General features: G+C 47.0%; 1 protein-coding gene across 1 annotated transcript; it reads left to right on the top strand.

The window, feature by feature from the left end:
* Positions 1–6,971: 6,971 nt before the first annotated feature.
* FAM124B (family with sequence similarity 124 member B) lies at positions 6,972–13,947 on the top strand. The gene is made up of 3 exons (XM_064721307.1): positions 6,972–7,067; positions 8,000–9,287; positions 10,785–13,947. The coding sequence occupies exons 2-3, from the start codon at positions 8,568–8,570 to the stop codon at positions 11,406–11,408; spliced, it is 1,344 nt and encodes a 447-aa protein (XP_064577377.1). The 5' UTR covers positions 6,972–7,067; positions 8,000–8,567; the 3' UTR covers positions 11,409–13,947.

The following is a 13,947-nucleotide window of genomic DNA, read 5'->3' as shown; positions in this document are numbered from 1 at the left end:
TATTTTGTTAATAAACATCATAGATGAAGCTGTAGCCCCAGGGCTTCCCATCTTAAATGCATATTTCAGGAGATTAAAGTGAAGCCAGCGTGCTCTATTTGTTTTTAAAAATGCATTTTAAACATGCAATAAAAAACTGTTACTGTAATGAAATTTTTAGTTCTTGCCCTAAAACTTTTTTTCTTCTTGACAGTATGCTGCAAAAATAGATTAAAAATAGGAGTTTGGTGGCATCATTCTTCTCACAGTTAGAAATTTTTGAGTGTGCGTTGTACTGCAGCTTTTATTAAACCATATTTCTGACATTCCAATGCACATATTCTGTGCTTTCCCAGCCATAACTATTTTTCTGCTTTAATTCAAAACAGTATTTTTTGGCTTGGTTCACATTACTTTCACCCATAGATCTTGATAAATATAGTTGGGATGGGCGTTCCAATATGAAGAGCTGGAAATGAAGCAAAATGAAAATCGTGGTTGTAGAGCATCTGCCAGAGCAGTTCTTGATGGGCTGTGCTAAACAAGTGCATGGTGCTGGTGCAACATTTCAGTGTGACTGGAGGGTGTTTTTCACAATGTGTCCACAATTTTACCCCTCTCCAGCCTGTTAAGTACAAGTCCTGGCTGTTGTTCAAGAGTAGGATATTTCTTCTAAAGAGAGGGACTGGAATTAGGATGATATTTTAGCTTGACTATTTGGAAGCTGTTTTTATGAAGCTTTAAGTTTACCGCACACCCCCATCACACCTACACACACACCCCCAGAGTAGGTTTTGAATCAGCAGAAGGAGGTGGTGGCTGAAGAACTTTCTTGCCTTGTCCATCAGGAATTTAGCCCCAAATGAAAACAGCTGGGCCACTGGCCCTATTGGAAAGGTGTTTGCTGGCTGTTACTAAAACACCTCTGTCTCTGCACAGGGTATGCAATTCTTCAGTAGAGATGTGGTCATTGTTCAGCCAGTACAACAGTACTAAACACAGGGAGCTGATCCACGGTTTTGATTTTGTTTAAAGTCATCAGAAACATCTTCCTCAAAATGTAAATCACTCTTCCATGTACTCATATGAAGGTTTTCTTTAATGTATAACTGACTCTATTAGCATCAATGTTGTGATATTGCATGTTAATGTTTTCCCATGTGCTTTGCAGGGAGGAACGGGTTCAAGTCCTTTTCCCTGTGAAGTTTACAGAGATGTGAGTGTTGTGATTTGGGACAGGAGCTCTTTGTCCTGTGCATTGCCTCTGTACTTCTGTTGTACATCAGCTGAAGTTTCCTACTTCTGGTGGCTTTTGGGAGGCTGAATGTTGTGTGAATGACTGTATAATTAGGTGTTGAAGAGTGTCTTTTTAAAAGCTGTGTGGGCAAGAGTGTTTGCCAGAAGAACAGCAGGTGGTGATGGCTGTTTTCAGTAAAAAGTATTAAGAGCATAGTTTCCATTTTAATAGAGTTTAGAAGACACTATTTAGGAAGAGACTTCTGCTGAAGTCAGATTTCAAAAATATGCCCTTTACCATTGAACATGAGGTAGAGGATTGAAAAATGGAGAATGTGAAAGTTCCAGTAAGAGACAAGAAGACATCCCTAAGACTGTGCTTAAGGTGAGTTTAATGTTTACATGTTTGTATCTTAGTGGGATTTCATTTACAATCTATAGTAGAATTCTGCTAAGCCTCATCTAATTTCAGTTCCTTCTTAATTTCTACTTAAAGCTTCTTTGTAATGTTGTTAAAATTTCATTAGTAGGATTGTAGTTACATATGTGAGTGCAATTATTAATGTTTGTTTTCTTTGCATTAATGTGCAGCTGAAAGCAGTAGCAAGACTTAATAAACATGGAGTTTAATTCTTCGGAATTTTTTTAATTAAAAGTAGGATTTGAGTTTTGTAGCTGTTTGAAGATGTGTAGGCATGTACTTTCCTCGTACATGAGCTTATTTAAAGGGATTTAGAGTATTCCTGATTTACTGTCATAACAAATGTGATGATCCTATGGATCCCTGGTGCAGTTCTTGTTCTTTTCCATGTTCACTACCTTTACAGCTTTGGTTTACTCTTTGTGTCCCCTGGAATTAATCCATACAAACTCCCCCCTGGCAATTCACAGAATAAATGAATGCCAAGCAGACCAAATCTGTGATGTTAAACTACTCCTGAATGCAATGTCTTTCCTGTTTTCCAAAGACCAACTTTGCTCTGTTGACCCTGAAGTTTCCAATGCAACACAATTTGTTCTACTTGCTGCTGCTCATTTAGAATCAGCCACTGGTGTCAGATTTACTTTCCCTCACACAGTGGAAACAGAAACTTTGCACTGAATATGCTGGGTGGGTGAAGTGTTTTTATTCACATGAATTGCAATCAAATTGTGTAGTACCTGATGGGTGGCACTTACATATATATATGTATATATGGTAATAGAATATTTCATAATGCAGAGTTGGGACAAGCTTGCACAGAGATGAGGTTCCAGTCTTTTCAGAAGTACCAAAAACTGGAACTACTTGTGGCCTCTGCATGTCCAAAACTGGCCAGAACCTCTGTAGCTCAATCCAGCCCTGTGGCTCTGCTTTGTTCCTCTTGGTGCTTAGGGGGAGCTGCACTCTGATCCTGAGCTCCCCTTTCCACGGAGCCCTGTAGAGCAAGCATTGGTTTGACAGCCTGGAACTGGACTAAATAATGTGCACAGCAGGCATCATCTTGTGGGTGTCTGGGACAAAGGTGAATTTCTGTTGAAACTCTCATTTTGATGGCTTGGACAGTAAATGTAATAACCACTGTGCTCAGTTTGAAGTGTGAGTTTAATGGTTCCTCTGTCCTCTGGAATGTTCATTAGAAAAGACTGTAAGATGCAGAACTTACATATCCAGCTGAAAGCTGGATAAAGGTACAGGACAATAGTTCACCCACTTTTCTGTCCTTTGCTGTGCAGGGAAGTGTTCATAGATTGTGCCCCCAAACTGCATTTAATACTAATTTAGTACCTCACATCAGTATCTGCCTGTGTCTGGAGCCAGCCTGACAGTCTGCCTGCTCTCAGTAGCTGTTTGTCCTAAAGCAAGAGCCAAATTGCTGCCCAGGAGGGAAAGGCCTGATTCACCTCCCCAGTCCTGGAACTGCTGACCTGGACTAGCTGCAGACAGGACAAGGAAATTGTCTGGAGAGCTCCTGTTTGCCTGAGTAAAACTGGAGGGAGAAAAGGGGCATCCACCAGAAAGTGCAACTTCCAGCCCCTGTTTATGAATAGAGTTCATTTTAGCAGTCCTGGTTTTGGGAGGAAAAATTCACAATAAGAAGTCCTGGAGCCTCAGAGTGATGCTGCATTAGAGCCTGGTGGTGCCTTACAATGCCTTTGGAGTTCATGTGCAGATTTTCCTTTGCAAAGTTACCAGAACATGCCCCAAATCCCAGTAATGCCTGAGTTTCCTACACCTGAAGAGCCACTTCTGCTAATATTTGTTGGCTGTTTGGATCTTGCTTCTTTTGAAATTCTGTTAAAGATGAGGCTAATAATCTCCTGCAGTTTGTCTGTCACAGCATTTGGTATCAACTTAATTATGCAAATCTGCAATTCCCGAGTAATGTGGGATCCAGGCCAAGACTCTTTTAATTAGAAGTTGGGTGTATTATTCTGTATCTCAGGAAGGCTGTCTTCAGGAAGGGGAGTAATTAGAAGCCTTCACAGTGGGTGGGTCTGTGTTGTTCCTTGAGCTGGAGCTGGCCTGGCTGGCGGGGTCAGCCCCTCCTGGGGACTGCCTCTTATTAGCACTCAGCAGGGAGCAGTCACACCCGGGCTGCTGCTGGCCTTCCAAGAATCCTGCTCTGAGTGCCCTTCAACAATGCCAAATGTGAGCTGGTTAAACAAACACTTCACTGGGCCCTGCAAGTCTTGGGTTTGTTCAGATCTGCCTGTGTTCTTTTGCTGGAAGATTTTTAATTGAGGCGTAATGTATATAAACATTAAATCTTTCAGAAACCAGTCCCTGGAGCTGGGCACGTAAATTCACATGTAGCAAGCTGACTTCCCCCTTGTCCCACTCTGACCTGTGGAAGGGTGACACTGGGGATGTGGCAGAGGGATCCTGGAGATGCCATCTCGGGTCAGTGCTAAATGCTGGCTCTTCAAAGTCAGGACACCACAGGAAAAGCTGAGAGAGTTGGGCTTGTTCAGTCTCAGGAAGGCTGAGAGGGGATCAAATCAATGTCTACAAGGGACTGAAGGGAGGGTGTCAAGAGAATGGACCAGGCTCTGCTCTGTGTGTGAAGCAATAGGACAAGAGGCAATGGCAGAAACTGATGCCCAGGGAGGTTGGACCAGATGCTCCATCAAGTCCCTTCCAACCTGACCCCTCCTCTGATCTTTGTTACAAATACTTGTTTGGTACAACCTCCAATTGGCTCATTACGTTTAGTGGGTCTTGGTTTGGGTGCATGGAGTGTCTTGGGTTTTTTTAAAAATATTTTAGACAAACTGAAAATTGAGGAAAAATGGAACTGACTGAAAACTGAGGAAAAAGTGCCCTGTAACTGGCTGAGGACACATAACCTGGTGAGTTGAGTATGACAACCAGCCCAAGGCCATCCACTGCCTTTCTACAACGTATTTGTTACTACTGGGAAACTCATCTCTGTGTCTCAGTGCTGTTTTCAGCCTTGCTCTTGCCCCAAACCCTGCATCACCTGCTGACAGACCCTTGCTGGATCACTACTTTCTGATAGCTGACTAAAAAGAAGAAATAAGAATAGCTTGGGAAAGAAGTCTACTTAAATAAATGCAGTAGGTTAGATGGTGTTTGATCTTTTGGTCATTGAGTCTTTAGTTCTTCCAAAGTGGTGATGGATCAGAGTCACAGGGTTTGAAGCCAGAGACAACCTCTGAAAAGATTTTTGTATCCAAGTAAGGCCTTAATCTTGATTTTTATCCCAGTACTGTGTATGCTGTATATAACTGTCATCTACAGTTTAATTTAGTAGTTTTGTCCTTGTTATAGGCAGAGCTTGAGATTGGTGTAAAAGAAAAAAAGAAAGTTTTTAAAAGAAATTAGGAAGCCTGAGTCATGTATTTAATGAGGCCTTCTCCCAAGGTGCTTAGGTAATACATACTCAGTCTCTCTCCAGTTAATTATGTTCTAATAATCTTTGTAAAGTACCTTCCTTACAGATGTTGCTCTGAATTTATTAAATCCTGTGATGCATCATCAGTTTTGGTGGTGTCAGCTGGAGCAAAGGGCTCTTTGCCCTTTGGAACAGTGCAGAGGACTAGACACAACTCAGGAATTGATTATGAAAAGGAATTTTTAATTAAATTAATTAAAAGCCTTTCCACTGTAGAATTTTAGACTTCCAGCAGGCAGTATTCTCTGAGGTTTCATACCATAAAGTGTTTATTAGTTGTTTATGTTTGGACTTGAATTTGTGCAGGGCTTACCAGTGTCTGCATTAGTGCCAGTTCATATTTGTCCTGCTCTTACACACAGCTGGAGTGCCCCACAGCTTCCTCTATGTTCTGCTGTGTTACCAGTCACTGCCAGGTGGGAATGGGGCCCTGATTTTTTTGAGTCCCATATCAGAATTGTTCACCCCTCCTCCCCTCAGCAAAGCCACTTTTCACATACCATTGAACTGCTATTTTTCTAATCTCTTGAAGAGATCTTTCTTGGCATGTTCAGTAGGTCACTGTGAAAAATGTGCTTTTCCCTTTGGCAGCCAGACTGGGAAGCTGGGGGAAGGGGGGGCAGAGAGGAAGGCAAGGACTCATTCCATTCAGGATCAGAGTGAAATCAGCACTTTGTTTTTCTTAGATGACCCAGCAAAAGCCATCCCTGTTCCCCTGAGCCCAGCAGTGGATGAAGGCTCTGAGCTCAGCAGCTGCAGCAGGGAGGGCCATTGCACCCAGGCTTTGTCCTAAGGTTTGGGGGCAGATTTGACACAAAGGGAGGGCATGAGGATACCCTTGTCCGAGGCTGAGGAGCCTGGTTTGGGCCCTTCCCCAAGGATATTGAGTTGTCAGAGCAAGGGGAAGAGAACAGGAAGGTTCAGCTGGGTGGTGGGGCTGCCCTCCTCTGAGGAACAGGGTCAAACAAAGGCTGAGCTTCACTCCCATGCTCCTTGCAGGAGGATTGGTGGGTGCCCCTGACCCAGAGCTGCTGGGGAGCTGAGAACCAGCCCTAAAACTGTTCTCCAGACAGCTTCCTTTCAGAGCTGAGATTGTTTCCCTGTCTCACCCCTGGCAAGCACAGCAGAAACACATGGTGGAGGATTCAGGATTTAGCCCTTTTTGTGAGTAAGGCTCAGGTTTTTGGCTGCTGGGAAAACAGGAGAGATGCTGCATGCCTTCAGCAGCCTCTGTGGGGAGGAACCTACCCATCTGGAAAACAATTTGGCTCCCCATGGCCACAGCAGGAGCTGGAGAGGGCCGAGGTTTCTGCATCATTCCCTAACCAGCCCTTGCTCTCCACTTGCTCTGCAAGAATGCTCATCCTCTGTCACCCTCACCCCAGAGCTGCAGCTGCCCACCAGGTTTTACCCAGCAGGCTGGAGCAGGGCTGGGGCTGAGAGCTGCCCAGGCAGCAGTGATGGCTCTGCACCAGGAGAGCCTTGCTCCTCCTCAGTGCCCCAAGAGAGAGAAGCAGTCTGCAGGGCAGGAGTGGGGGTCCTCTCCCAGGGAGGGGGCAGTGGGGCTGTGGTGCTGTAGCAGCCCAAGGATCTTCACCTGGGCTGGGAATAGGGGACCCTGCTCACGGGAGCTGCTTCCAGACACAACCCAAGGCCTGATGAATTGACTTTCTTCAGGGTTTTTTGTGTGTTTCAGTGTTTTCCTGTACAGGCAAATTCCCCTGCTCTTCACAGGCAGGAAGGCAGATGACTGCCTGACCCTGCCCTGTAGCAAGGAGTTGATGAATCATTTCCTTTTCCATATTTTAGTGAAATTGTGTTGTTCAGAGCTCATCTAGAGCATTTTAATGTTTTCAGCACTTGCACTCTTCACTCTCTTCCTGCAATTGTCTGAAGGCTGAATTTTGTTTTTGTCTCCCTCCCAACAGCAGTTATTTGCTTGAAGTGTTGCAGGTGGGTGCAAAAGAATCTTTTTCCTCGTTTTCTAGACAGTCTTTTTTAATTTTTATTGTACATAGGTGTCAGTGTAGCTTTTAAAGCATGAATGTGTGTTTCTACCAGTGGGAGAGATCTCCCTAAAGCAAACCAAGGCACTGCTGCTTATACCTTTAGACCTTGGAGATTTTACTTAGTTGAATATAAAGTTAGGGTCATATTAAAAAAAATAGTTCTGAATTTTCAGAATTTTGAATAACAGACTTATTGATGCTGGGATTTCTTAACAGTGAACCACTGCTTTGTGTGCTTGGCTGTTTGGAGGGAAGCTGGCATGTCAGCAGAGAGAGATGTGCTGCCTTTAATTAGATGGGGCTGCACAGATCACCAGAGGCCCCAGGTTTGATTGAAATACTGGCTACAGTGGGGGTAGCTCTGGGCAGGAAGTGGGTTTGGCCTGACCTGTATTGTGCTGCTGCTGGGCTGGCAAATAGGGGGATGAAGGGACAGTGTGATTTATTGTCCACACTAGAAGAGAGCTGGAAAGCAGTGTATTTTGCAGCACTCCTATTGTAGCTTATGCAGTAAGCTAATTACCAATATGTAAACCCAAGGAGCAAGAAAAAAACCCTTGGACTTGGATTAAGGCTGCTGATTATATGGGTATCTCAGGGGAAAAAAAAAGTAAAGGAGGAAAAAGAAGCAAAGAGGGCACTGAGAATGGGAAGCCTGGTACCCAGCTTTTATGGCCTATGTACAGTAACCCAGGACCTGGTTTCCAGTTAGGCAGGAAGTTACCTGTGCTGTGAAGGGTGTAACTGGGAATAGAGGCTTTTTCCCAAAGCTCCTCTTTCCTGATTTATATCTGCCCTTATTGTTATCTGTTATGTTCACATGGTTGGGTTTTTTCTTTTGTTACTTTGTTTTCCTTCCTTGTTTTCAAAGAACAGCTTATCTGTGTGCCCCAGAAGGGTGGGACCCAGAGATCACAGGCTTTTTACAATGAGCCAGAGCCAGCCTGCTGACTACAAGGAAATTTGCTGAGCGTTTCAGCCATGAGCGCCACATGGGCTTTGCAAAAGGCAGTGATTGCACCGGTGGGACTGGGCTGGGTCCGGAGCGGCCACTTCCACTGCCGGGAGACAAGTGAGCATCACCTCACCCTGGGAAATCGCCGCTGGTGACTCTGCTGTCCTGTGTTGTGAACGGCAGGAGGATGCAGTGCTGCTCCTGGACGCTTGGGTCACAGACACCCAGTGCCCAGAGCTCCAGAGCTGGGAGTGAGCCTTGAGCCGAGCTCCGCTGGGATGTGACCTGGGACTGCTCGCTTAAAGCCTTGTCACTCTGCACCTGGCCCCTCTGGGGCACAATGTGCTGACCCACGTGTTTCATCTGGTTACTGCAAAGCCTGTGGGAGTTCAGGCTCATTCTCTTCAAGGCTCAGAGTACAATTCCCGAGGCAGAGTAAAAGGAAGGCACCAATTTGTCTGGTTTGATTTTTTGCCCGGAGTGTTTGCGATGGATGATGGAGCAGAGTCTCTGATGACCGTGCATCTCCTCACCCATTTGGGACGCGCAATCCCTCTGCAGCAGACTCTGGATAGGCTTCTGGAGTGGCTCTGCCTGGACATTCGCCTTTTCCTGGTGTCAGAGCGAGTTCCTCCGCTGAGATACTACGAGAGATACCGCAGGAGGAGCTGCAGCTTTCCTGGGATCTCCATCCTCCTTTTCCTGCTCGAGGACTTGGGAGAAGAGCGGATCTTCCAGGTGCACGAGCAGTTCCAGCGCCCTCCCTGGCGCTGCCAGCGTGCCCAGTTTGCCAATTCCCGCTGTGCCCCATGCCAGCAGGAATTCTACGGGCTGGAGGAGCAGCTGCCCGTGTGGGGCATCAGGCGGGTGCGCCGCGGCCCCGAGATCCTGCGCGTCACCCTGCACTGCAGCTTCGACAACTTCGAGGACGCGGTGAGGCTGTACGAGCTGATCCTGCAGAGGGAAGGCAGCGTGCAGAAGGGCACCCAGTGTGTGTTTGTGCTGCACTCCGGCCCACACGCGGCCGTGCAGCTGTGCCTGAGGCAGCTGCCCATCGGGGTGACGGCCGAGCCCCCCGAGTCGGCGGCCCTGCAGTTCAAGGTGCAGGAGATCGGGCAGCTGGTGCCCCTGCTGCCCAACCCCTGCGTGCCCATCAGCAGCTCCCGGTGGCAAACTCAGGACTATGAAGGAAACACAATTCTGCTCAAGGTATGTGTCCGCGGGGCTCTTTTATCCGCATGTTTCCAAGGGAAGCAGGACTGGTTCAAAATGGGAATGACGATTTTGTTTGTTCATGTTCATTTTGTTTTGGATTTGTGAATGCAGTAATCGGTGTCTGACGGTGCTGTGATGCTGTTGATAAATATAAGCACTGATCCTTGGAATGTTTTTATACAGTTAAATTAACATCATTACTGCTTGCCTGAAATGCAGATTATTGATGTTTTCTAGGGCACACTAGCTTAACATCTTCCCTCCTCTGCCTCAAAAAAAAAATATATATTGTAGCAGCCTAATCTTTTTCTGATAAGTCATTGCTGTATAAGTGTTTTTCAAAGCAGATTTTTGGCATCCAAAGCCAGAAGTTTTGTAAGTGTAATGTTGATACAGCACTGCCTGCAATTAAGGTTGTGAGATCACAAGTGAGTTGCAGTTGGGCAAAAGTGACAAAAGAGATATGTCCTAGGAAATCTCTGCCTTTCTTTTGAAGTGTGCAGTCCAGAGGTTATATAAATACAAATTAAAAAAAAAAAAAAAAAGAAGACAAAGTCTGTGCTGAGATCATATGTAGTGAGAATTACATATGTGAGTAGAATGGAAGTTTGGCTTTCTTTCCATTCTAATAACCCCTCCCACCTCTGGTCATTTTTCTTGTAATTTGGATTTTAAATTGTTTGACCTGTCTTTTTCCTCCCAGAAGTTCTCTGTTAAAATTAATTGCTTGGTTCAGCCTATTTTTGTGCTGCTCTGAACACTAATCTTAGGGCAGCCCTTGCTGCCTCATTCAATATCAATTTATAAAGTGATTTTCACCCTCTTGGAGTGGTCAAGGCCCTGGGTATCTTCACATAGCTTTGAAGTTGGTCTACCTGGAGCAGGGGACTGGGCCAGGTGACCTCCAGAGGTCCCTTCCTAAATTACTCTGTGGCTATTCCTGCTTTTGGTACAAGGTCTTTGAGCTGACAGATGTACATGAATTCACCGGCAGGAAATTTGGGAGCTTTTCTGGGGCTGTGACCGTGCTGCAGTGTGCTCCTCGCAAAGGAAGGTGTAATCCACTTGAACTCGAGGATGTATCTTGTGTCCAAGCTCCAGACAGCAGGCTGACAGCCCAGTGCTTTACTCTGCAACTCTTCAGCCCATACTGTAAATCTTTCTTTTGAGCACCTGCATTTACCCCCTGGCCTGACCTCCTGCCATATCGCAAACTAAATCCCAGGCTCTGCTCACAGACTCCACATAGAGTTGTCACTCCCCCTGAAGCCCCTTGTGGTAACTGGCTGTGGCTGTCCTTTCCCAGTGTTTATCGAGGTTTCCCTGGAGTGCATGTGGATTTGTTGTACCCACAGCCTCCCTCGGCAGGGACTCCCCCAGGTGTGCTGAGTCAGGCTGCAGGTGACCCCAGCGCAGCCGGGCTGGGCGAGAGCATCATCATTAGTTAAGGTAGAAATGTGTGATAACCGGCTTCTCTCTCACTTTCAACAGGTTCAAAGCAGCTCCAGGACCCTCGAGACAAACATCGGGCTTTCCCAGCAGCATGACAACACAGGCAATGGAAGAATCCCGCAGGACTGTGTGCCAGTCGCTGTCAAACAGGGTGATCCTGGGCGGAGGAGCCGGGAGGTCCGAGCTCCGAAGGGTAAACCCGAATGTGCCCCAGTGGAAGCATGCCTGGGCTCCGAGCGGGCGGGCAGTGCCCTGCAGAGGCCCCTGCGCTCTGCCCCCGGCGTGGCCGCCCCGCAGCAGGGCTGGGCAGCGCTGTGGCTGCGCGGGCGGGCGGGCCGGGCGCCGCGGGGAACCGAGACCGACGTGGACACCGGGCTGGCCGTGCGGGGCCCTGAGAGCGGCCGCTGGCCGCTGAGCCTGTTCCCCGGGGCCCTGCGGAGCAGCCTCCGGCCGCTGACAGACACCGGAGCCGGCACCGACAGTGCCCTGCCCGGCCCGGCGCTGCGAGCCCCGGCCCGGAGCGACGGAACCGCGCACGGAGCCCCGGCCCGGAGCGACAGAGCCCCGGGCTGCAAGGATAGAGCCCCGCACGGAGCCCCGGGCTGCCCCCTGCCAGCACCGGCACCGCCAGCAGCCGACGAGGAGCAGGAATTCTATATATGACCGAAACCAAACGTGCCTGATGGACTCGTGCTTGGCAAAGGACAGCGGAGCGCTTTGGGATGTGCTGTGACTGCTGCTGCTCTGTCCTGTGACATCCCACTAGGGGTCACTGAGGCAGACACTGAATTTCCATGAGGAATGCTAAGGAGGCTGCAGGGAAAAAATAACACTGTATTTACAGAAAGCTGATGTTTTGGTTTGGTTTTTAATGCACAATAGGTGAGGGGTATGTTGTGTAATGAATAGGAATAAGCCATGTGACTCCTACAGCTGTTCTAAGATGCTGAAAATTAGACAGTGATGTCTTCAGATGGGTTTTGAAGGTGCAGCTTGGCTGAGCTGCCCAAGCAGTTGGATGCCCCCAGCTGTGGGGACTCACCATCCCTTGCTAGGACAAACTGGAACAAGCTCGTGGCGCAGTCACAGTGGTCATGCTGGTTTTCCTTTGTTGGTATTTAAAATCTATCAGTGTTGTCAGTTTTATGCAAGATTTGAAACATAAGAATATTCTTTGAAATATTTCTATTGAGAAATAGAAAGCTTTTTCCCTGCTCAGCACAGTACATGCAAAAACCACGCACTTGAAGAGAAGTGCCAGTAAAACCTGCTGCTGCCTATTCATTTGATACTTAAAATAAACACAGCAACAGGCCAGGCTTTGTTAAACCAGTGTGCAATTAGCAGGCAATCCTAGCTGGTTTTTAATTAACAGAAGACAAGAGAAGTTGAGAGTCTTGGAGGGAATTGCTAAATCCTCAAGAGTAAAAAGGACGGTAGAAATGAAGTCATGATTCAGCATCAACAGATGCTGAAATAACTCCCATCTTGATCAGTTTGCTTTCCCAAGTAGGATTAAATAAATCTCAGTGGGAAAGAGATGGGAAGAATATTAAGGAGGAGTGAAATTATTCAAAGAGCCCCACCTGGGGATACTTACCTCCAAACAGTACCACAAAGAGGTATTTTCTCCCTTAAATATATCTGAATTCTGGAGGGGATATAGGAAGTTCCTGCTCTGGGCCCTTCCGGCTGGTTCTGCCCTGCCAAGTAATTCTCATGAACCCTTCAATTTGGGGACCAAAACCTACAGAACAGGACATTTCATTCACTGGACACTTACAAACATCCCCCAGGTTTTCACAATTATGGATGGGAGAATCATGAACTGGGAATCAAGGCAGAAGTGGGATTCCTGGGAGAAACAGCTTTAAAGAGAGATTTCATGGCCTTCTCTCTACTCCCTAGTGCCCAAGATACTTGACTGTGACTATTTAGCATAATCTTATTTTACCTAAAAGAAAGAGGCAGAAGGTCAGTATCTAGCCTGGGGGAAATGCTTCATCATTTGGAAAAGAAACGGGACAAGTTTCACCTTGCCTGTAACAGATCATGGAAAAGGGCCTGGAGTCAAAGGAAAATGGCTCTGAAAATACTGCTTTTAACAGTAGCATGTAAAATCTGTGTATTTTAAGCACAGGATGTATCCAGTACAAATTCTGTGTTACACAGACAGGTGTGCAGGGTGAGTTGGGTCAGAGGGCACATTTCTCCATGGATGGACTCAGTAGTGGAAGGCAAAGATTCCCATTTTCCAGAGTGTTCATATCTCTGCAGCCTCTATTTTATACTTCCTTGCACACTGTGCCATTTCTTACCGGATTTAAAAAAGGTCTAATAAGGAGCACGGCTTGGCAGGGTGTGCTGGAGGTCTGTGTCCCAAGCACCCTGAGAGGAGCTTCCTGATAAGGAGCCAGAGAGAGAGGAGGCGTGGGGTGTGTGGGGCTGGCAGCGAGCTCAGCCAGGGCTGCCCATCCCCTGTGCTGTCCCAGCAAAGCACACTGGGGAAAACAGCCTTGGTGGGAAACTGAGGAGGGAGTTCGACAAGCTATGCTGAGAGGAACATGGCATCACAATGTAGGGGCATAGAAAATAAGAAATAAAGGTGGTATAGGATGTAATCTTACCCCCTAAAGAGTTGCAGCTGAGCCAGTTATTAAGGATTGGGAGCAGGGCTGATGTTAACAGGCTGCAGCTGTAGCCAATAAAGAAGAGTGTTATAAAAGAGTGGGTTGATTGGTTGTGGGGAACTGGAGTCAGTGCCTTGAAGAGCTGCCTGCAGAAAACATCAAGGAGGTATGAAACTCTAGCAATATAGACCCCTTGCAATGTAATGACAATAGAACTCTTGTGCTATAATGACAACATCACAACACTGGATGAAGGGAAATGCAGTGGGATTTTTACCTTTGGTGTGTTGAGCTCGGTATAAGGGACTCGGGTGGGAATGGCTGTGACCATTGGGGTAATGGTGCTGTGGGTGCTGAGCTGCTGATTCCTTTGATGGACAGTGAGGTGGGGCGGCATTGATTAACACCCTGTAACCGAGATTCTAATTTTGAGCTGTGTGCTTTTTGGGGGACAGCGGGATCCTGCTTTGTTCCATGCAGTGCCATACCAGGAGTGGGATATGGGGACTCCTGTGAGCCATGGGGTGACCCCAGAGGGGCACAGATGCTGCCATGTACCCACAGGGATGGTG

The sequence above is a fragment of the Zonotrichia leucophrys genome, chromosome 9 (genome assembly GCF_028769735.1).
Source record: "Zonotrichia leucophrys gambelii isolate GWCS_2022_RI chromosome 9, RI_Zleu_2.0, whole genome shotgun sequence".
Taxonomy (NCBI): Eukaryota; Metazoa; Chordata; class Aves; order Passeriformes; family Passerellidae; genus Zonotrichia; species Zonotrichia leucophrys.
Note: the sequence above shows the minus strand (reverse complement) of the source record. Positions and strands in the feature narration are given on the sequence as shown.